This window comes from Patiria miniata, unplaced genomic scaffold (genome assembly GCF_015706575.1).
Source record: "Patiria miniata isolate m_02_andy unplaced genomic scaffold, ASM1570657v1 HiC_scaffold_16, whole genome shotgun sequence".
NCBI lineage: Eukaryota > Metazoa > Echinodermata > Asteroidea > Valvatida > Asterinidae > Patiria > Patiria miniata.
Window position 1 is genome coordinate 10271250 of NW_024037054.1, and position 22787 is coordinate 10294036.

The 22787-nt window shown below is 38.4% G+C and overlaps 1 protein-coding gene across 1 annotated transcript in view; it reads left to right on the top strand.

Annotated features, from left to right (window-relative positions):
- The window catches only part of LOC119722963 (U3 small nucleolar RNA-associated protein 14 homolog A-like), a 67377-nt gene extending 58485 nt beyond the window's left edge, over positions 1-8892 (top strand). Inside the window, exon 14 of the mRNA XM_038193395.1 lies at positions 6476-8892. Within this exon, the coding sequence (XP_038049323.1) occupies positions 6476-6745 (270 nt within the window). The 3' untranslated portion in view covers positions 6746-8892. The remainder of the gene's footprint in view (positions 1-6475) is intronic.
- Positions 8893-22787: the final 13895 nt, after the last annotated feature.

Here is a 22787-nt window from a genome sequence, read left to right on the forward strand (position 1 = left end):
ATTCACTGAACAGTCTGTCTGTACCGACACAGCGGTAATTATTCAACCGTTTGGTAGCCCGTCTGATTTAATCTTCGTCTGGGGGACTTTTCCTAACTGACAATTAAAGTAAAAACAAATATAAAAACTGCAAAGTTGATTTTTCAGGAATTTTCAAATGAAAAAGGGTCTTTTTATTATAACTTCCGGTCTGATGACGTCATTCGCCTAAAACTTCGCACATGTCTTAAGTGGGTCAAGGTCATCATATACACCAATATTTAGGCGATTCCGACAAACTTCGCCACAGACATCTATTCAAAATACATTTTTGCTAATTTTCAACCTGTCGCTAGAGGGCGCTCGAAGATTGCAAGACGTCATCGGTAGATGATTTGAAGAATACTATCGGCCAAGAGACTAACAACGTTGAAAGCAAGTTCATTTCTATTACCATTTTCAAATAATAAGCCACTTCCGGTTTGGGCCTTTTTCGACCGGAAGCAAGGGTCACGTGATTGCACGCACACTGAATGAAATGAAGACCTCAACCTGCTCTACCACTTGCCGGCAACAGAATGCTGCGGACGCGTACGGTTGATTTCTTATGCATTTTTAAATATTAAAAGTCACAATTTAATTGCCTATAAATAAACACCTGATGACGTCATCATGACGTCATCATTCCACAATGTTGTTTGAATTAGGGTCTTTGCTTGGACAAAGATTGGTGTAAATGAATTACTGGCAAAGAGTCAAAAATGCCCTTTGAAAATCGACAATTATTTTATAATTTCTGTGTACAAAGTCTATGGGAAAAATTAAATATTCAAAAATCTATAATAAATTAGTCGATGACGTCACCATGACGTCAATCTTCGGGACACATCTTTGCTATAGGGACTATGCTTATGCTAACTTTGAATGATGTATGACAAAGATTAATGCCAAAAGTGGTGGGCAAAAAAAACGTGTACAAAGTGTATGGGGTTTAGGCGACAAAAAGAAGAAGCCAACTAGAAGTCTATGTCTGTTTGCAACAGAACATAGGGCTTTTCCGCATTATGATTTTTTTTAATCAATAATATTCACTGAATATGCATGAACATAAAATCTGTCAAAGTTAGTCGAAAAATCGGCTAAAACGGTCACTGTGGAAAGGATTTGACCTCGGCAATACGATGTATGTGCGTGTGTACAAGGTCTTTGCTTGGACAAAGAGTGATCTAAATAAATTACTGGCAAAGAGTCGAAAACGCACTTTGAAAATCAACAATTATTTTAAAATTTTTGATGACGTCATCGTGACGTCATTTCGAACTTTGCATACTAGTATGATTAACTACCTACCCATCAAGTTTCATGACAATTGGACCTTTCCTTATATGAGTTTTGAAAAATCGCATTTTGATGACGTCATGATGACGTCACACATTTTTCAAGTTTTGTGCCAATAGCTATTACATAAAAGACCAAATGCAAAAAAGAATTTTGCATTTTGCATGTTGCGTTCGGGAGATATGGCTTAAAGGTCCAAAAAAATAAATATTCATATAAAATCTCAGGATGACGTCATCATGACGTCACCTCATTTTTAATCTATAACACTTCCTGGTATAGCCACATACCAAGTTTCAACCCAATCGGACTTACATTTCTGTAGATATAAGACTTCACAATATGTACGTATATTTTCAAAATTCAATAAAAAAATTAGGTGATGACGTCATCATGACGTCATAGTCTTGGCATAATTTTTGTATGAGGGTCTTCCTTGGCTGTAACTTTGATGACGATTCCAGATCGCCAAGTTATAAAAATGGTGGCTTGAAAACGTGTACAAAGTCAATGGGTTAAAAATCCCACAGCAGAAAAACTGCACCTTTAAATACGTGATTTGCCTTTAAACTGAAACATTTTTATAAAATATTACTTGGTATTCTGACTCTTGGGAATATTTACAATCAAATGGCAAAGGTAAAAAAAATACGATTTCTTTTTCCTTCTCATAGTAATTCTCAGCCGAAGTTCAGAACTACTCAGTAAGATATATCAGTGTTGTATAGGAAAAGACTTGTGGAAAAAGCTGTGTACAAAGTCTATGAGAAAAATTAATTATTCATGAATCCATAATAAATCACTTGATGATGACGTCATCATGATGTCATAGTCTTGGCATAATTTTTGTATGAGGGTCTTCCTTGGCTGTAACTTTGATGACGATTCCAGATCGCCAAGTTATGAAAATGGTGGCTTAAAAAAGGGGAAAAGTCAATAGGTTAAAAATCCCACAGCAGAAAAACTGCACCTTTAAATGCGTGATTTTCCTTTAAACTGAAACATTTTTATAAAATATTACTTGCTATTCTAACTCTTGGGAATATTTTCAATCAAATGACAGGCGTAAAAAAATACGATTTCTTTTTCCTTCTCATAGTAATTCTCAGCCGAAGTTCAGAACTACTCAATAAAATATATCAGTGTTGTATAGGGAAAGACTTGTGGAAAAAGCTGTGTACAAAGTCTATGAAAAAAATTAATTATTCATAAATCCATAATAAATCACTTGATGACGTCACCATGACGACACTCTTCGGGACACATCTTGGCAATAGGGACTATGCTTATGCCAACTTTCAATGATATCTGACAAAGATTAATGCCAAAAGTGCTATAATACGTCACTGTCTATGCACATGCATGAACATAAAATCTGTCAAAGTTAGCCGAAAATCGGCTAAAACGGTCACTGTGGACAGGATTTGACCTCAGCAACACGTGCGCTGCAGGCTGACTGACATATGATGTATGTGCCTATGTACAACGTACGTGCATGTATATGTACGTGTACATTGTGGACGTCGTGTCCTGTGCCTGTTTTGAAGCAGAGGTATTGTCAACGTGAAGTTTTAAGCGTGCGCAGGGTATGTTCGAGTTCGCTTATCGCCTCGAAACTTTGAAATGTTTTAGACCTACCCTTCAATCAACAATTAAAGTCAAAACAAATATAAAAACTGCCATGGTTGATTTTTCAGGAATTTTCAAATGAAAAAGCGTCTTTTCATTATAACTTCCGGGGGGTCTGATGACGTCATTCGCCTAAAACTTCGCACACGTCTTAAGGTGGTCAAGGTCATTATATACACCAATATTTAGGCGATTCCGACAAACTTCGCCACAGACATCTATTCAAAATACATTTTTGCTAATTTTCAACCTGTCGCTAGAGGGCGCTCGAAGATTGCATGACGTCATCGGTAGATGATTTGAAGAATACTATCGGCCAAGAGACTAACACCGTTGAAAGCAAGTTCATTTCTATTACCACTTTCAAATAATAAGCCACTTCCGGTTTGGGCCTTTTTCGACCGGAAGCAAGGGTCACGTGATTGCACGCACACTGAATGAAATAAAGACCTCAACCTACTCTACCACTTGCCGGCAACAGAATGCTGCGGACGCGTACGGTTGATTTCTTATGCATTTTTAAATATTAAAAGTCACAATTTAATTGCCTATAAATAAACACCTGATGACGTCATCATGACGTCATCATTCCACAATGTTGTTTGAATTAGGGTCTTTGCTTGGACAAAGATTGGTGTAAATGAGTTACTGGCAAAGAGTCGAAAATGCCCTTTGAAAATCGACAATTTTTTTTAAATTTCTGTGTACAAAGTCTATGGGAAAAATTAAATATTCAAAAATCTATAATAAATTAGTCGATGACGTCACCATGACGTCAATCTTCGGGACACATCTTTGCTATAGGGACTATGCTTATGCTAACTTTGAATGATGTATGACAAAGATTAATGCCAAATGTGGCACTGAGAAAAAACGTGCACAAAGTCAATGGACTTTGAAGTGGAACAAAAAGAAGAAGAAGTAAGAAAAAAAAAAACCAGAACAAAAAGAAAGGCTTTTCCGCAACTTTGCGGAAAAGCCAAAAAACCAGAACAAAAAGAAAGGCTTTTCCGCAACTTTGTGGAAAAGCCAAAAAAAAAAAATTAAAAATGAGAACAAAAAGAAAGGCTTTTCCGCATTTTGCGGAAAAGCCACAAAAAAAAACCCAGAACAAAAACAAAGGCTTTTTCGCAAAATTGCGAAAAAGCCAAAAAAAAACAGAACAAAAAGAAAGGCTTTTTCGCAAAATTGCGAAAAAGCCAAAAAAATCAGAACAAAAACAAAGGCTTTTCTGCTGTTCAGCGGAAAAGCCAAAAAATCTTAACGAAAAAACAAAGGCTGTTTCGGCTGGTTGCCGAAACAGCAAAAAAATCATGCGTTTTCAAAATCTGAAATCACATGAAACTAGACTTATGTTTGTGGACAAACACATAGCTGTTTCGGTTATTTTTTGTGACATGTGACATGTGACAAATAAAGTTTCAAGTATAAGTTCCATCCAGGAAGGATGTGTAGTTCTGTTTATAACTGGTGGCATATAATAATGTGATTACATTCTCATATGTCTTTGAATTATGACGTCACATGTGACGTGATGACATCATGATGACATCACACCAATTTTCATCTGTAACTATATTTTTGTTTGTAAGTAACAACTTAGCCATAGCATACATCATTGAAAGCAAGTTCACATCTTTCACCAATTTTAAATTACAAGGCACTTCCGGTTTCAACCGGAAGGAAAGGGTCACGTGATTTTGCACATAATCTAAAAAATGAAGACCCTGGATTATTCTATCCATTCCCGCAAAAGTCAAGTTCAGGTCTCTCACAGTTGATTTTATATTGATTTTCAAAGATTAAATCTATTAATTTTTAATGTGACGTCATGTGATCCATGATGACGTCATCGTGACGTCACTTCACTTTTCATCTATAACACATCCCGGTTAAGGTACATACCAAGTTTCAACCTTATCGAACCTGCATTTATGGAGATAGAGGCCTTCAAAATATGGACCTATATTGTGACGTCCCTTCCCTCCCTTGAGTCTTTCGGTGCTACTCTGCAAATGTACATATAGGTGAACAGAGGTGAGGTGTTTTCTGTAATGGAATTCCTAAAATCCAAAGGGATTTTCCATTCTAGTAAGAAAACACTCACATCTATTTACCATCCCTCCCTTTTTGAGGATTACTTAAAAAAAAGAAATGGACGAGCTATTGTGCTACGGGTCCTTAATGGGGCATGCAGTGGGCGTGAAGGGTGTGGCTTGGGCGGATTTTAAGAAATCCATCGTTGGATCTGTGACTAGTGAATGATATCCAGTACAATGTTGACCTTGGGCATCCAAATTATGTGACATCATCAGACCAAAAGTTAGGTGTTAGTAATACATCTACATGGCACACTTAACAATCGTTACAATTTCTAAATTTTCGAAATTTCATTTAACTTGTATCATCTCTAAACTGAATCAGTACTCATTTTGAACATTTTAAATGATGACGTCATCAAACCGGAAATAACATGTACATTTTAAAAAAAGACATATCTGTATTGTAATTCATAACTCCAAAAAGATGCATTTTACTTTCAAAACAAAACAAGTGGCTGTACTGCAAAGATTGAATTTCGTGATCCTTTTCTGTTCTGACAAAAATATTTACAACATAACTGGGCAACGTTCAATGAAATAGTTGTCTGCTCAATCACTCTGCATTTGTAACTCCTCAAATGCAAATCTCTAGTTTTTGTATTCTTGTCTTTTTACATGTTAAGTGGCTCGCAACTGCATCAAACAACATGATTCTGACAGCCAAAGTTATCAAAAATACATGTAGCTTGCACCTGTTGATTTGAGAGTGGTTCTTTCTGATGTGGAGGATAAGGCTCTCCGACAACTTGTCAATACTTGATGGACTACTGGCAAATCAACAGGAAGAGGGTTTGGTACAGCATGAAAGGGCAGTCTCAAAACCACTGTCGGAACATTTTGTAGTTGAAGCACATATTATCTGGTATGTCTGAAAAGAAAGAAATAGAAAAACCAAGGCAACTGGAATCTAACATGACACATGGCAACCGGAACCAATATTTAGCAGTGATATGAAGGCCTGAAAGTGAAGATACATGTAGGCATGGCGTTACTTGCTTTTAAAGGTTCTGCAGATGAATGCTGTTTTCATCCCAGTTTACTGATTTCAAATACAGTTTCTCTACATACTGGAGTCCAGATGTCTACTGGATGAGGGGAATGTTGCATTGCATTGAAGTCAATTAAACAAATCAAACTAAAGTTAGCATGAATGTGGACATTCAAATGTAAAAATATTGCATTAACACACTACCTTGCAGTCTATTGTTCTTTTGTTATGTCATCATTTTGGCCTAATAATTAATTAGACAATTTTGTGGCCACCATATCTCAGCAATATGATAACGTATAATACCACTTTTTTGTATATTGCATCATAGTGTACTGAAGGTGTGTCTGCTGAAATGTCAAAGGCATGTGACCCTTCCGGTGTTACCAGACATGCATTAATAGTATAATTGTGTGGTAATTTCTTTTTAATTTTGTAGGTGAACCAGTTACCTTTTCCCTACAGTACCTCGGAACAATTCCAGCAAAGTGTCAGAGCACCAGTAGGTAGCACATGGAACACACCATCAGTTTTCAAGCAACTCACTGTTGCAAAGGTAAAAACTAAGATGGGAGCAATTATAGAGCCAATCAGTAGTGCTGATGCTTTCAAAAAAGCCAGGAAGAGGAAAGCACCCAACCCAACACATCGTTGTTCTAGTATTGAGAAACAACGTAAATTTGGAACCCAAAAAGAAAAAAGAAAATAATAAATCACCGAATCTGCATCCGTATCATGGAATCTTGCTTTGCAAGCGACTATTCCATAGACTAGGTTCTCATTTCAACTGACAAAAACCTGATGTGGGTCAGGGTTAAAGGGAATATACAACATTTACAAACATAAAAAAATTACAGCAAAAGCAAATGTTGTATATTCCCTTTAAAGTTTACTTTTTAATTGAAAGTTCTTAAATGACTGTTAGTTAGCACAGACCAAGTTGAGACTTGCCAGTTTCAACAATTTGAATGCATTTAGCAAAAACGGCCTTTAATAGACTATTTACAATAACTCACTCTCAGATGGTGTCTCTTGCTTTCCCATGAGTGTATTAATTATTTGCTGTAGTAGTAGTTGTAAAAGAAGTGGTAGTATTAAAAGTTTTACGATTATTATATTTTTAATTATGATTATAATGATACTTTTTTTTCTCTTTGGACATAGTTAAGGTCTCACTTATTTTAGGTCCAATCAAAAATTCATCACATCATAATGGTACAGTACCACAGCATAACAAAATAGTGCAAGCATATCACCAAATTAGACTGAGAGCTGGATAGGGTTTAATCAAAATTTTGGGAACAAATCCCCTGATTGTCTTAAAGCATAGTATCATCGACCCTGATCACAGAATGGCCAGTCTTAAGTTTCGCTAGATTAGACAAAGGCCCATTGGCGCCATGCCAAATGGGGCCAATTTTGCATTAGTTTGATAGCTTGGAACTTGTAGATTATGGAAATATAACTTAAGAGCGAATTTAGATCAGACTAGTTAACTTCAGAGCAGCCCGAAAAGCGCGGAGGGTGGGCGTGGCCGTCACTCCCTCTTTTTCCTTTTCGCTGATACCGTTGCAACGCATAGGGGGAGGAGAAAATGGAATCAGTTTGTATTGATGCCTTGGCACTTCTGGAACATGAAAATATTACTTGAGAGGCTATTTTTAGGTCAGACTAGTTACCTTAAGACCGGCGGGAAAAGCCAGAAAGGGGTGGGGCCTCAAACTCCCCCCCCCCATGTACATTTTGGCTCCCTACCGTCGCAAAGCATTTTGTAAATCCTGCCAAGTTTCTGTGACAGTTGTTCAGATGCCTTGTGGTTATTTTGACACCAGGTTTATGAAAATGTGGCGTACCTTCATCACAAAATGTTCAAATGTTAACTTTTCCCATTGAAAAATTTAAAATGGGAAAAATTAAAAATGGGAAAATGAAACAATTTTTATTGATGCCTTGGCACATGTGGAACATGAAAATATAATTTGAGAGTGATTTTTGGTCAGACTAATTAACTTAAGAGCGGTGCAAAGGGCGTGGAGGGGGCGGGGCCGCAAGCCCCCTCCGTGTACATTTTGGCTCCTATCGGCGCAATGCATTTTTTAAAATCTTGCCAAGTTTCTCTGACAGTTGTTCAGATGCCTTGCGATTATTTTGACACCATGTTTATGGCAATAGGGCATACCTTCGTCACAAAATGTCCAAATACCAAAACAGCTGCTTAAATGCTTACTTTTCCATTAGAGCATGTATAACGTACATGCAGAGGGTGCATGCATATGAGACCACTATAACAAAACGTTTCAACAGGTTAAATTGAAACTTCACAGATGTACTACACATATTCTGGTGTCCAATAATAATAATGACCGATGTGGAAAGAGCATTTTAGACCTCCGTTGCCCTCAGCTGGGTCAAATTACTTTGTATATCTTAGTTAACTTCTCACTAATATAATTTTTATTCTTCAAAACGCAACATTTTTCGTGAACCAAGCCACAACTATAAAGTGAAAAAGAACGGCATTGCAACTATTATTCACTCATGTTCTAAATTCAGACCCAAAAGACAATGGGGTGCCCTCTGACCTCTATTTCTCTTTTTCTGGTGGCAGCCGCGACAATGATACGACTGGATGGAAGGCTGTGGACCGAGATGCCAAATTCAAAGCTTGGTGTGAGATAGTGCTATAGCAGCAAAAGGCATAAGCATATGGTTTTGCTTGATGGGGGGGGGGGGGGGCCATACTGCCCGGAAAGTTTTTGACAAAATTAATGAGACAAATTTCTAGTTATTGCAGTGCATGGGGCCGCAGTGTTTAATTCAAAGCAACAGATTGTGACTGATTTCTTTGTACGGAATGAAAGTAGCCACAGCGCTTTACCCAACCATGAAACATTATTTCTCGTTCGCGATAACCAGCAACATTTTGTAACCCTTTTACCAAATTCGCCAGTGCACTGTTGTCATGTTAACATTCAAGCCGCGCCTATACCTGTTTTGATATTTGGACATTTTGTGACGAAGGTGTGCCCTATTTACATAACCTTGGTGTCAAAATAACTGCAAGACATCGGACCAACTGTCAGAGTAACTTGGCAGAATTGAATAAGTGCATTGCGACGATATGAGGTCAAATGTACGTGGAGGGGGCTTGCGGCCCCACCCCTCCGCGCTCTTCGCACCGATCTTAAGGCAACTAGTTTGATCAAAAATCACTCTTATGTTATATTTTCATGTTCCACATGTGCCAAGGCATCAATAAAAATTGTTTCATCTTCCCATTTTTAATTTGAAGTACATTTGCACAGCTTCTATTCGATCTGTTAGTCGGCACTCTGATGCACGCTTTCATGTGCATGTTCTTTTCAATGGGAAAAAAATAACGTTTGGACATTTTGTGATGAAGGTATGCCACATTTTCATAAACCTGGTGTCAAAATAACCGCAAGGCATCTGAACAACTGTCACAGAAACTTGGCAGGATTTACGAAATCCTTTGTGACGATACGAGCCAAAATGTACACGGAGGGGGGGGGTGGGGGTTTGAGGCCCCACCCCTTTCTGGCTTTTCCCGCCGGTCTTAAGGTAACTAGTCTGACCTAACAATAGCCTCTTAAGTAATATTTCCATGTTCCAAAAGTGCTAAGGCATCAATACAAACTACTTTCATTTTCTCCTCTACCGTTGCGTTGCAACGGTATCAACGAAAAGGAAAAAGAGGGAGTGACGGCCACGCCCACCCTCTGCACTTTTCGGGCCGCTTTTAAGTTACTTAGTCTGATCTAAAATCGCTCTTTAGTTATATTTCCATAATCTATAAGTTCCAAGCTATCAAATGATACTGGTTTTGTTTTTGTTCTCAAAATTTTGATTAAATGCAAAATTGACCACATTTGGCATGGCGCCAATGGGCCTTCGTCTGATCTAGTGAAACTTAAGACTGGCCATTCTGTGATCAGGGTCGATGATACTATGCTTTAAGACAATCAGGGGATTTGTTCCCAAAATTTGATTAAACCCTATCCCGCTCTCAGTCTAAATGAATTTACATCTTAAAACAACCAGTTTGCGGGAGTAGAATGGGCTAAAGAAAGGAATGGAATTACAAATCCTACAAGTTAAATCTGAACTTTCCATTCTTTAACACACACAGTTTTTCCATTGTAGGAGTAAATGCTACCAAAAACATTTATCAAGTCCATTTTGTTCCTTTTTATTAAGAAATTTGATTTTCTCTTGTACTCTTTTAGAATAGAAACAGCTGGACTTTTCACTCAATTTAAGAATGACGCATTTTGCTGAAAGGTTGCAAACACTTGTAGGAAGCCCTGTTTCCTCGCAACCTTTCAGTGAATCTGCAGTTTGGCAATTCCATGCAAAAATTGACATGCCTGAAAATTGGAAAATGTTTGAAATCTTCAGAACTACAAGCACCACAGCCTGAAATGTGGTATTAAAAAAGGGGGACAAGTCCATTAGTGTTGTGCTAATGACATAAAATGTGATTAAATGTATTTTTCTGGTCATAAAATGGTTTGGGGGCTAAAATTCTTGACGTTGGCATCTTGTTTGCATATGTAACTTGTAAGTGGTATTGTGAGTTTTGTTTTTTAGGGCAGAGAGAAAGATTCATATGTTATAAAAAATAAGACAGAACTTAGAATGCCATGGTTCAGCTAATTTATTTATCGTTTGCATGATGTTGATATACATGCCGTAACGTCTGTAATGTTATAATGTAACGTCCCATAACAAAAATATGATGTACCAATAACATCAAAATAGATTGAAGCTATATTTTCCACAACATAGTAATGTCTTTAAATTCTTGCAAGAAATTTCACAGACTTCAAGTAAACTTTTGTCTTCAAGCATTACGTCCATAATAGTGTTTATACATCTCATTAAGTAATTCAGCTAACACTACATTAATTGTCATGTTGTTCATTAAGGCCTGAGCTAGAGTTGTACCAAATATATTAAATTTGCTTTCATTGCAAATATTTTATTTTGTTGTTTTAGATTGGTCTTAGGCCCTTAATGTAAAGTACGTCACAATGGAATTTCCCACTTTTGTCTTCAGCCACCTGTTACAAGATCTGCGTTATCAGATTTTAAAATTCATAACATGAACTTTCTGTCGGGGTGATATAAAACCAGCCAACCCTGGTCACACGAATGAAGTCATGTGACCCTTAAAAAACATGTACTGGAAATCTGTTGCTACATAGCCTCAGTATTCCTCCTCTATTGTGTTGTGATAGAGGCACTTGCAGAATTTGTTAAGATGGGTACTCCCTTCTTAACGGATCTTAACAGATCTTAACAGATCTTAACAAAAGTTGCAAGCTGTAATTTGTTTGATGATTTGAAATATACTAAACAAACAAGTTAGAAGATCCTCAACCCATGCAGGCAAAATGAAATGGGAACTCTAAGAAACAAGAATGACATGTGCATGCGCATGTAGGCATGCATGGGTGAGAACACAAAGGAGGAAAAGAAGGAATTACTAGAAGGCAGACAATGGGAGCAGAGAACAAAGTGGTGTGATTAGACAGGAAAAGGCAAGAAAAAGGATTGTGAAGTTGGTAATTAGGAATGACGAAGGAAGTTATAAGTGCAAAGAGGAATAGCCAGGAGGAACACGGAGGGATTACGTGAGATTACGCTGACCGAGCCTTCAGATAATGTGTAGTGTCTCGTGAACACATTTACTATGAATATCTATAGGTAGGAACCCTACCGGAATGATATCCCTTCAGGGTGGGCATCACCTTTGACAGCAGGGAGGGCACGTAATCCCTCCGTGCTGTAATACGGCTCGGTAGAATCCCAATCAAACAGTTCAAACTTCACTACTGTGAAGTCGTTTAATTTTAGGATTCTACCTCACCTTGTATTATGTCACTCTGTGACCATGTGAGATGTTCAAAGCTATGTGTGAATGAGACGCCGAAGCAATGCAAAGTCATCAAATTAACAGCAAGTCAGACTATCAGCTTAAGTCAATACAAATCACTGTTTTTAATGTCTTTTTATACAACAAAAACATTATTACAGTTAAGTTCTATAGTGATAAATGAACTCATACTCTTTCTGTTTACTTTATGCAATCAGGCATCTTTAAAGTCACAGATAACAATAAGGTTCTGGGAACCATTAATTACATGCCTCACACTGCCTAATCCGTGGATTCAGAATACTTAAATGAAAATAATGTAGCCAAGTTCTGTTTATTTTGTAAACTAGTGCATTAATTTCACCTTTTAACGTTTTAATTCTGAAGTTAACAAAGATAACTTTTGTTGCAATAGGTCTTACTAACCCCTGCTAATCGGTGTATGGTTTTAAAGGTAATATACATCATTTGCTTTTGCTGTAATTTTCAGAAATGGATGGAATTGGGGGGTTGGAAATATATAGCAAATATAGTTACACTGACTTTTTTGAGGTTTTGTGTTTGAAAATGCTATAAAAACCAAGAAAAACGATCATTTTCCTGTAGTCTGGTTCCCTGACTCCATATAAGAAGAAACAGAGCCTTTAACATACATTGGGGAATTGTAAGGTCAGGGAACCAGTCTAGCTGGCTCGTACCCGTTCATAGGTTTGTAATCGATTGCAAACAAGTGCGATGGTCATTTGGGGCCAGTATTTGAAAAAAAGCCAGTTGTTTCCAACGCTGATCGGCCGATCAGCGTTGGAAATTGATAAAAAAATACCACTTCTCTTGAAAATGACAGTATACCAGGTGCCATGATTTTACAGGATGCTTTACACTGTCATTCACTAACAGTCCAGCAAGGTATTTCAAAATGATTTGGTAGTTTTATTTTTTGATGTTTGCAAATGTTGTATTTTCCCTTTAAACCAAAAAAATGTTATTACAGTTAAGTTCTATAGTGACAAAAAGAACTTATACTTACACATCTATAAAAGCACTGATAACAAATAAGGTTCTGGAAACCATAAAATAAATGCATTATTCTGCTTAACCTGTAGATTCAAGATAATTAAATTGTAGCTAAGTTCTGTTGGCTTTGTTAAAGATATAGTCCATCATTTGTAATTTGTGCATTTTGTTCGTTTAAAGCAACAAACGTGTTCAAAATCTAATGAAGGATACTAAACAACTAACCTGATGAAGTTTCAGCTCAGCTTCAGCTGTATATTCCAAGAAAAACAGCATTCTAGGATCTCAATTTCAAATCAAAAGTTGCTGAATCATGTTTTGAATTCAGCGTCCGAGACGCGTTCTCACTGAGCCAATTGCAGCTATACGGGATGTCGCGCACTGATCCAACGAATTATAGCAAGTGCGTGTGCATCGTGCCAATGCTTGCGCGCGCTTCACCAAATTACAAAACGAACTACTAATTTAAATTTTCCTACGGTGTGTCTTAAGATGCGCCGTTGGAAAGGCCTTCTTTTGTTGATTACTTCATATGACAGCTTGCCAGAAAGAATCATTTCACAGGGAGTTTAGTCCCCTTACTATCTTTCAACCAAGTATGTTTTTCAACAATAATTACGCCAGTTAATTTTCGGATGGCTGCAAATGATGGACTATGGATTAACTAGCAACGGCATGATTGTCGCTAATTTCATTGTAAGCTGTTTCAATGTAAATTGCCCAAGTCTTCATGTTGTTCGATGTGTCATAAGACAAACTGACATCCCAGAGTCTATGATAGCGGGGAAGGCTGGGCGATAAGTGAAAACAGCATTTCAGCAAACGTTAAACGAGTGGATGCTGTCCAAACATCCGGCACTGCCGGCCGAGTTGTTAGTGTAGGTTTTCCTAGAGAACTCGCCAGTTGCATGAAACCCTCTTGTAATAATTCCCTTGCAAAGCATTTGCATGGACTGCTGTTGCATGGATTGAAATTGTGCAGCCATTGTATTAGACAACGCTGCATCAGATTAAGCTGTTGTCTCTGGAATGCCTTTAGAGGGTGTGCCACGTTTTACGCTGGCTGATTTGCCAACTGAAGTCGCCATGTTTGATGCTTTTATATCTGGGTTGCCATTAGTTTGGCGTTTGTGGGGTGGGCCAAGGGCTTTGGCTTGTACCTGTTTAGTAGAAAATGATAGCGCGGCTGTCGGTGACTTTTGTATTTGCAACTTCCCATTTACCGTCTTGAGTCTGTGCAGTTGTTAATTTTACGACTGGCTCTGCATTCAAGTTTGTGTCCTTTCCGGTCACTGAAGTTGGAAATGTTTTCTCTGCTGCACTTCCTGCAGTATTTTCAGCTAACTCTGTTGCTAGGCTGAAAAAATACCAATATTCTCGTCTGCCATGGTTAGGCTGTGTAATTCGTTGTTTCAATAAGAAATATGTGCATTGGTGCATGGCACCGAATGACACGTCTGAAGGCTGTTAAGTTGGAGTACGCACTGAAGGCTCAATCAGCATGGGCGTCGCCAGGATTTTTTCTAGAGGGGGCAAAAAAAAATTTTGCGAAAAAAAATACATATTCTCGATTTATCAGTTTTAGAGGGGGGCAGGGACATTTTGCCCCCCCCCCCCCCAACTCATTAAATTTACACCACTTAGTCTTCGCGCCTCTTTCTCTTTTCTTTTTTCTCTTTTTTTTCTTCTTCTTCTTCTTCTTTTTTTTTTTTTTGGTTTTCCGGGGGGGGGGGGGGGGGGCAAATGCCCCCCTTGCCCCCTCCTCGCTACGCCCATGTCAATCAGTGCAATTTCACGTGGTCACGGAGTGACGTAATACAAGGTGAGGTAGAAGTCAAAAATGGAGAAAATTTGCAAAGACTAGTTATTCCCTGCTGGAATGTTAAGACCAAAAAACCTGCAAGAAATGAGATATATATGACATAAAGGCTGTTGCAAGTGATGCTGCCATTAGTTCTGTTGTTTTACAAGGGAATCAGACTCCTGGATGTTTATATTAGATACAAGCAATTCCACGGTTTGATGGACATGGCTAAGACAAAAAAAGTTTTATTTTTTAACCCAGTTTCACATTTTTATTACAGATTATACATTCAAGTATGTGAAATTAAGAAAGAAAACCCAATTTTACCTTTAAACGTGGTTGCTATTTCTAATTAATTAAATTGTGGTATTTAGGATTTTCCTCCTTTGCATGAACATTGATACATGTATAAATATAAGTGTTTTGTTGATACTAATACACACATTTTAGAATAAAGGCAACTAATTTTGGTAATGTGAGTAACTTTTGTAACATGAGTAACCAAAAAAGTAACATGAGTAACCAAGTTGTTTATCCCAAGTCACCCAAACTATACCCAAACTGACTTTTGCTTGATAATGTTGATTTTATTGATAACTGTTTATCTTGAACCAAAGCACCTCAAGCGTTAAAGATACTTTTAAGCATATTTTATGCTGTTTGTGGTGCAGAATGGTCTTTGAGACTAGATTTTTTTAATTGAATCCAAGTCAAGTATTTTATCACGTTTTTATGTTATTGAATGTTATAAGGAAGACACATGTACGTCCCTACATTGAAGTTAAAACGTTTATTGGGAACAGAAGTTAAATTTGGGTTACATGTAAACACTTCACACTAAGCTACCCAGTACAATGGTACCGTAAACCCACCCTCCACATCATGGTCTTTAACAGTGTGGCCTTTCCATGGACCCTATATTCTGTGCTATAGTGACATACATTAAGTTTTAGCCGACTCTCGGAACATGACAGGTTTGTATCTATCTGTTCTGATGGCTCAGCATATTTTGTTTAAAAAAAATTAAAATAAATTACAGCTGGACTTACGAGGAAAAGACACATTCCTGATAGGGGATCAGTATGCACTGTAATAGTTTCAGAATAATGTCAGATTCAATTCAATTCAATTCAAAATACTTTATTTATCCTTAAAAAGGCAATTACATATGGTTGGACAGCTCATTAAAGACACTTAGTAAATTACAAGTCAAGTAAATATAAATACATCAATCACAAACAACATGTCCTTATCTCAATTAAAATTGGTGTAAAAACTCATCTCATCTAAAAACATAATATCTTTAGACGCTTAATGTACACATGATGAAAAAATGTGTACTTAAAAAATGTCCAATTTAAAATGATGGACCTAATGGTCTAATAGCCACTGGAGTAATGACAGCTCGATTAATGATAATGATACTGATACCCCCTGATTAATGGTTGCATATCAAAATGACAAATAAAATGATGAACATAAAAACACACAAATAATTATCAGTTGTTTATAAGTTTAATAGCCACTGGGATGAATGAGAACTTCCTTCTGTTGGTTTTACATGGAGGGCATCCTAGACGGCGTCCCAATGGAAGAAACTCAAACATGGTTTTCAGCTACCAGAATTCTGAGCTATAGGCATGGGGTTCGGGGCCCGCTTAAGGGCCCCAAAAAATTTTGGATTCTAAATGCTCTGTGGTGCTATCTGAGGCAATTTCTGACCACTTTAACCTATATTTTCTAAGCAAAAGATACATTGTAGTGCATAATAGGGCCCTGTAAATGAGACACAAGTTCAAAAATCTGGGGGGGGGGGACATTTGATATTGTGTCCCCCAACCTTCAAAAAGTGTGGAAGGGGGGGGGGGGACCAGTCCCTCTGTCCCCCCAGGATTGACGCCCATGGTGTCATATAGATCAATGGCTATGGCACTGCCTGTAAGCAAATTGAAGTGGATCTAACTTTTGCGCAGTAACAGACAGTATAAGAGACTTTATAATTTTCTCTAGAGTTTTCATTGCCAGTGAAGTAAGTGCATCCGGTCGAAAGTCATTAAGATCCATTGGCTTGGCTTTTTTCGGTATGGGGATGATTGTCGATGTTTTCCAAACGGTGGGAACAGTAGCAGTGTCTACAGACGTCTGGAAGAGGTGTCTAAAGACACCACTAAGCTGATCAGCACAATATCGAAGAGTTCTACCGCAAATGCCATCGGGACCAGGGCTTTTGTTGACTTTGGTTGCTTTCAAATATCTGGATACAGTCTCATGGTCAATAACAATGTTGGTACATAAAGACAATGACGATTTTAGGTTGGCAGTATCCGTAGAAAAGTTAAACTTGTCGAAGCGAGCGAAAAACTTGTTCATATCATTTGGCAAAGCATCGTCACTAACACCCTGTAGTTGAATCCATGATCGGTTGTGTAGATCAGGTGTTGTATTTAGTCTGGCCATCGACTTAAGACCTTGCCATGCAGTCCGAAAATTTCCGCCAGCAAATTTAGACTCTATCTTGTTTTAATATGTCTGTTTTGCTCGCCTTAAGGCTGTAAGACAAGCAAAACAGATCAAAGAAAGAAAGCAAGTAAACAAAGAGGTAAAGCGGCTGCTTTTACCTCTTTGTTTACTTGCTTTCTTTCTTTGATTGTTCCTTGGTAGAAAGTTCTTTTTTTTTATTCAGCACACCTTTCAAGTCCTTCGTAACCCAAGGTTTATTGTTCGGAAATACTGTGATTTGTCTGGTTGGAATCACCGAGTTGACACAAAATCGAATGTAAGAAGTAATGACATCCACGAGTTCATTTAAAGCCCAAGTCCATCATTTGCAGCTATCCAAAAAAGTAACCGGCGTAATTATTGTTGAAAAACATACTGGTTGAAAGATAGTAAGGGGACTAAACTCCCTGTGAAATTATCCTTTCTGGCAAGCTCTCATTTTGAAGAAATCAACGAAAGAAGGCATTTCCAACAGTGCTTCTTAAGAAGCACCGTAGGAAAATTTAAATTAGTTGTTCGTTTTGTTATTCGGCGCAGTGCGCACAAGCATTGGAACGATGCACAGGCGTGCGCGGTTGCTATAATTCGTCGGATCAGTGCACGACGTCGCGTAAAGCTACAATTCAAAACATGATTTAGCAACTTTTGATTTTAAATTGAGATCCTAGAATGCTGTTTTTCTCGGAATATGAAGCTGAAGCTGAGCTGAAACTTCAACAAGTAAGTTGTTCAGTATCCTTCATTAGATTTTGAACACTTTTGTTGCTTCAAACGAACAAAATGCACTAATTACAAATGATGGACTATAGCTGCTTTAAAGTAGAACAGCCGTTCTGGAATACTTCCCATTCAGTGCATTCAAAGCACCCTTGCAAGCAAAGAATGCTATCCTCAGTCCAATGCTTCACAGATTTTACCATTCACAAAGCTGAAACACAGGCTTGTAAACTGGGGCTAGAAGTACGCTGTTGTGATCCGCTGATCCAAGGGCTGTAGCACAAATCGAGAGTTTTATTCAGACGTGTGGGGCATGTGACATATTGCTGATAATTTTTCAGTGTTTTATCCAGTCGACATTTGTTGAAATCTCCCAAAATAAGCTTTGGTGCGTCTGGTGATTTCAAATCAAGCTCGTGGATGTGATTAGCAATAACTTCTGCGGCACGCGTTGCGTCTGCACATGGGTGAACATATACAACGATATAGAAAAGTTGCGTAAATTCCCTTGGAATATAAAATGGACGCAGTGAAATGGATAACAATTCGATGTCAGGGGTGCACACTTTTTTCACGTACAATAACTGTGTTACACCATTTCTCATTGATGTAGAAACACACTCCTCCCCCTTGTCTTTTCCCAGTGATTGTTTTGTCTCTGTCAAGGCGAATGGGAGATCCAAAGCCATCAATATGCAAATCTTTACTCTGTAGGTTGTCTAACCATGTCTCAGTGAATGCCAGAAGGCAGGAGTCTCTATATTCATGCATGTACTTCGTGGATGCCTGAAGCTCATCCATTTTAGAGCGAAGTGAACGAACGTTCAACATGAGAATGGTGGGGAGGGGCATTCTACCAATCTGTTTTAGTTTCTTCAGTTTCCTCCTTACACCCCCTCTCTTTCCTCTCTTTCTCTTTCTGTCATAATTCTTCTTGTCAGTTTTCTGGGTGGCAGTTGGCAGCATTTCCATGGGAAAATCAATGTTCTGTGAATCCGGCGGGCCAACAGAACCCTGAAGACTAAGCAGGTACTCACACGTATAAGAATGCCGGTAGCCATGTTGTTCTCCATGTCCATACACAGATCCAGACAAAGACGTCGCAGCACACAATTATTACAGTCAAAAACAGCACTCTACACACGTCCATGTTCATTGTAAATCATCTGAATGATTCTTGCACTATTCCCAAATACAAATGACGACGTAAAACACAGCAAACACAGTAAAAATAGAAGGAAATATATACAATTTGTAGAGCTGACCAAAACCACTGGTCACCACTAGTGCAGCGCCCTCCTTGATGAAAACCTCTATCTCGGAGTACTTGCCATTGGCGATTCAAAATGAAAATTTAAGTCAGAGTTTTTAGTAGTTCTGATGCCTAATTGGGTAGAAACATACTGACTATGATAATTTAGTCTAAAAATCATGCCATAAAATTCTGAGATGGGTTAGACAAAATGTAACGTGAGTAACCGTAACATGAGTAACCATGTTTTTTGTGGATTGCAAAAAAATGAAAGATTCTAGAAGATTTCTTTTACTCTTATTATGTGTTCCCAATTGTATGGTCTTTTATCCATTTAAAAGATATTTCCACAGGTTGCCTGTATTAGGACACTTTTTGAATAAAGCATGTTAGCTTTTTATGCACGTCCGAAAATGTAACATGAGTAACCGATTTTGTGCGTCTTGTTTATCATACATAACACATTTTTCTGGATGTCATCTTTGGTGCTTAGGTAAGTCTAGGTCTACTCTAGCTACCATGGGGATAACAGTTATTAAACCTTTTCAGTAAGGTAATTACAGCCCAAGGAAACTCAAAAGTACATCAAAAACGAAATGTGAGTAACCGTAGAATTGCCCATTTGATGCTTAAATTTAAAGTCACACTTTACAGGGTGTATCGAAAATGGATGATCAAAAAGGTAATATGTAAACATAATGAGCCTTAACACTATCAATAAGGTTCAATCTTAAAGGGTAGTTAGTTCGCTTTCCATTGATACCTTATTTGCATCTCCAGACACTGATGGCTTCGCACCATTCATTTCAAAACAAGGGCCAATATCCTTTTCCAACTCAACTGAATAAGTGGCGAGTTAAGCTGTCTGATGCATGAACAGCGTTGTCACTGAGGACAGGCATTAAAAGTGGTATGTTGGGGATGTTGTTGCATAAAATGGTACATAATAATGCAATCAATATTTGGGGTCCGCTCAAGCCTGACGCCTCATAGATCCAATGCATCATAAGTCCGAAATTTCGGACTTATGAGGCATAAAATTTATTTATTCCGCCTCATAGGTCCGATGCCACATAAGTCTGACGCTTCATAGCTCCGATGCCTCATAAATCCAAAACAGCATTTGTCCATTGTTGGACTTATGAGGCATCGGACTTATTAGGCGTCGGACCTATAAGTCGGATGCCTCATAAGTCCGAGGCGTCGGACGTATGAGGTGTCGGACTTATGATATGGGCTAGAATAATCAACCATTCCAAGGATTTTGTTTAGTTATCCAGGTCAATCCATGGCAACAACAGCGTGGCATTATCCCATAAACCACAGTCCATACAGCACTCCGTGTATCACACTATTCCAAGATGCGCGCCATTCCTGCTGCACGTGTAATAGGTAAACTGCTGAAAAGCATGTTCTATACTGTGTGTCAAGATTGCTTGAGTATAAATTTGTTATTCCACTCATGCTCCTGGAACATGAAATATAAAGAATGTCTGCATCCCACATACGACCCGGCCTTTGGCCTCCTGGCTTGTGGAACACAGACATCTTACATTATTCAGTGTTCCACTTGCACTCTCAGGATAACTAATGTAATCCTTGCAGTCTTAACAATACTGCAGAATTCCAGAACTCGGTCGTGTTTCATGCTAGAGTGTGCAACTTGAAGTTGGTGCAAAATAAGACAATGGCAGATATAGTTTCATGGGTGGAGGCAGCCCTGGAAGGTGCAATCCCGGAAGAATATTTTGGAGGACGTCTGGCACCTTTTTAGGCAACCAACAACATCTGTCGAGTGTTGTGGGTCTCGCGATCAGCGCCAAGGTATGTAGGCCTTCTTCCATTGTGTTAACAGATTGTTCAAAATCGGGCATGTGAATCACCAGATGCAGTAGAGTAGCTAAAGGCACAGTCCTAGCTAGTCGGCCTACCGTGCATTTTGGGCTCGGGTAATTATCAGCACCCAGACTCTAAGCGGTCTTAAGCAGAGTGATAAAAACCTCTCGAGCACACTTTTATTCCCTTAGTGAAACTTAGTCATAAAACAAACATGCACTTATGTAAACTATGCATTGTTGTAGGACTCGAGTCCAGGACTCGGACTTGAGTCAGACTCAAGTCACATTTTTCGCAACCTCATCCCCAGTGCTTACTTTATATCAACCGCGTTTCCAATAGTAAACCCTGGATAGGAAACTTTCTTCCTGTATCCTGATTGGATACCGCAATTGGCTAGTATGGATTTTTATCGTGTACTTGGTGCTATTATTCACAACGTGCAGTATGTGTTTTTGCGATCATTCGTCCACGCCTTCTCGAAAATACTAATTTCCTTTCCAATTTGTTCATATTAATATGAAATATGATACTGCATGTTGTCTCGATAAGATCGTTACAGTTTGATTTCAAAAATTTTGTTTTCGTAACTCGCGCCGTGCTCGCGCTGCTACGAATTGACTCTGTTTTTACCCCAGACACCGCATACAAAAACAAACGCTAAGTGTATCGCATATCCAGGCACCAGACTGTTCCTCATTTGCATACGTGTTCAAAAATCTTGCACATGCAAATGATCCAATACCAGGGTGAGAGAGCAGGTAGTGGTGGGTGCGTACTGCTCGACACCCTGGGGACGAGGTTGCATTTTTCGTGATTTGGACTCGGCTCGAGTCACATTGGAAAATGATGACTCGGACTCGAGCTTGGTGACTCGTGACTCGAGTCACGTATTTTCATCAAAAGAAAAAACATCGTTGCGTATTTGTGCAACGAACATATCATTCTTTTTTACTCCATAGACAAAACACGGCACCGCGGATAATCGTATCCAGGGACCGCGCACGGGATAGGGTTGGGAAAGGATCATTGAGGAATAATGTTTGGGTGATAAAACATGCAGGGAATGGCATGGAAGAGGTATTTTAGGGATGGGAATTAAAAGGAAAACACATTTTGGGTCTAAACAACATGTTCACAACACAAGGTAAACTATATACATGAGGATTTACTTAAAAGACAATGGATGATTGAAAAATATTTAAAATTTGATTTGTTTGGTGAACAACTAAGAAAAAGTGACTTGTGACTCGTTCTCGAGGCTTGTGACTCGAGACTCGGACTCGGACTCAAGGCTTGTGTCTCGAGACTTGGACTCGAGGCTTGTGACTTGGGATTTGCAAACTGGACTCGATGTTGGTGACTCGACTACAACACTGATACTATGTAACGTTTTGACAACATACATTTTAGGCCTAGTATGTGTATAGGCCTACTATAAGTCTAATTATGTGGGGCTTGTAACAAAGGTTTCTAACCTATTTTACTCAAAATTGTCTCGACTTCAATGTTGTAAAGAAGTCTTGCTAATTGTTCATAAATCAAAAGACTAAGAATAGGTTAGGCTATCACAGTTGTGCATTGTGTAGTTGTGGGCCCTGTTCTAATATAAGAGAATGAAAATCCACTTTTTAGGTGAGGCATTATACGATATTTAAAACCAAAATATGTTGTGGATAGACGGCATGTTTTGGGATTATTTTTTGGGGGGGGGGAATTTAGGGGTAAAA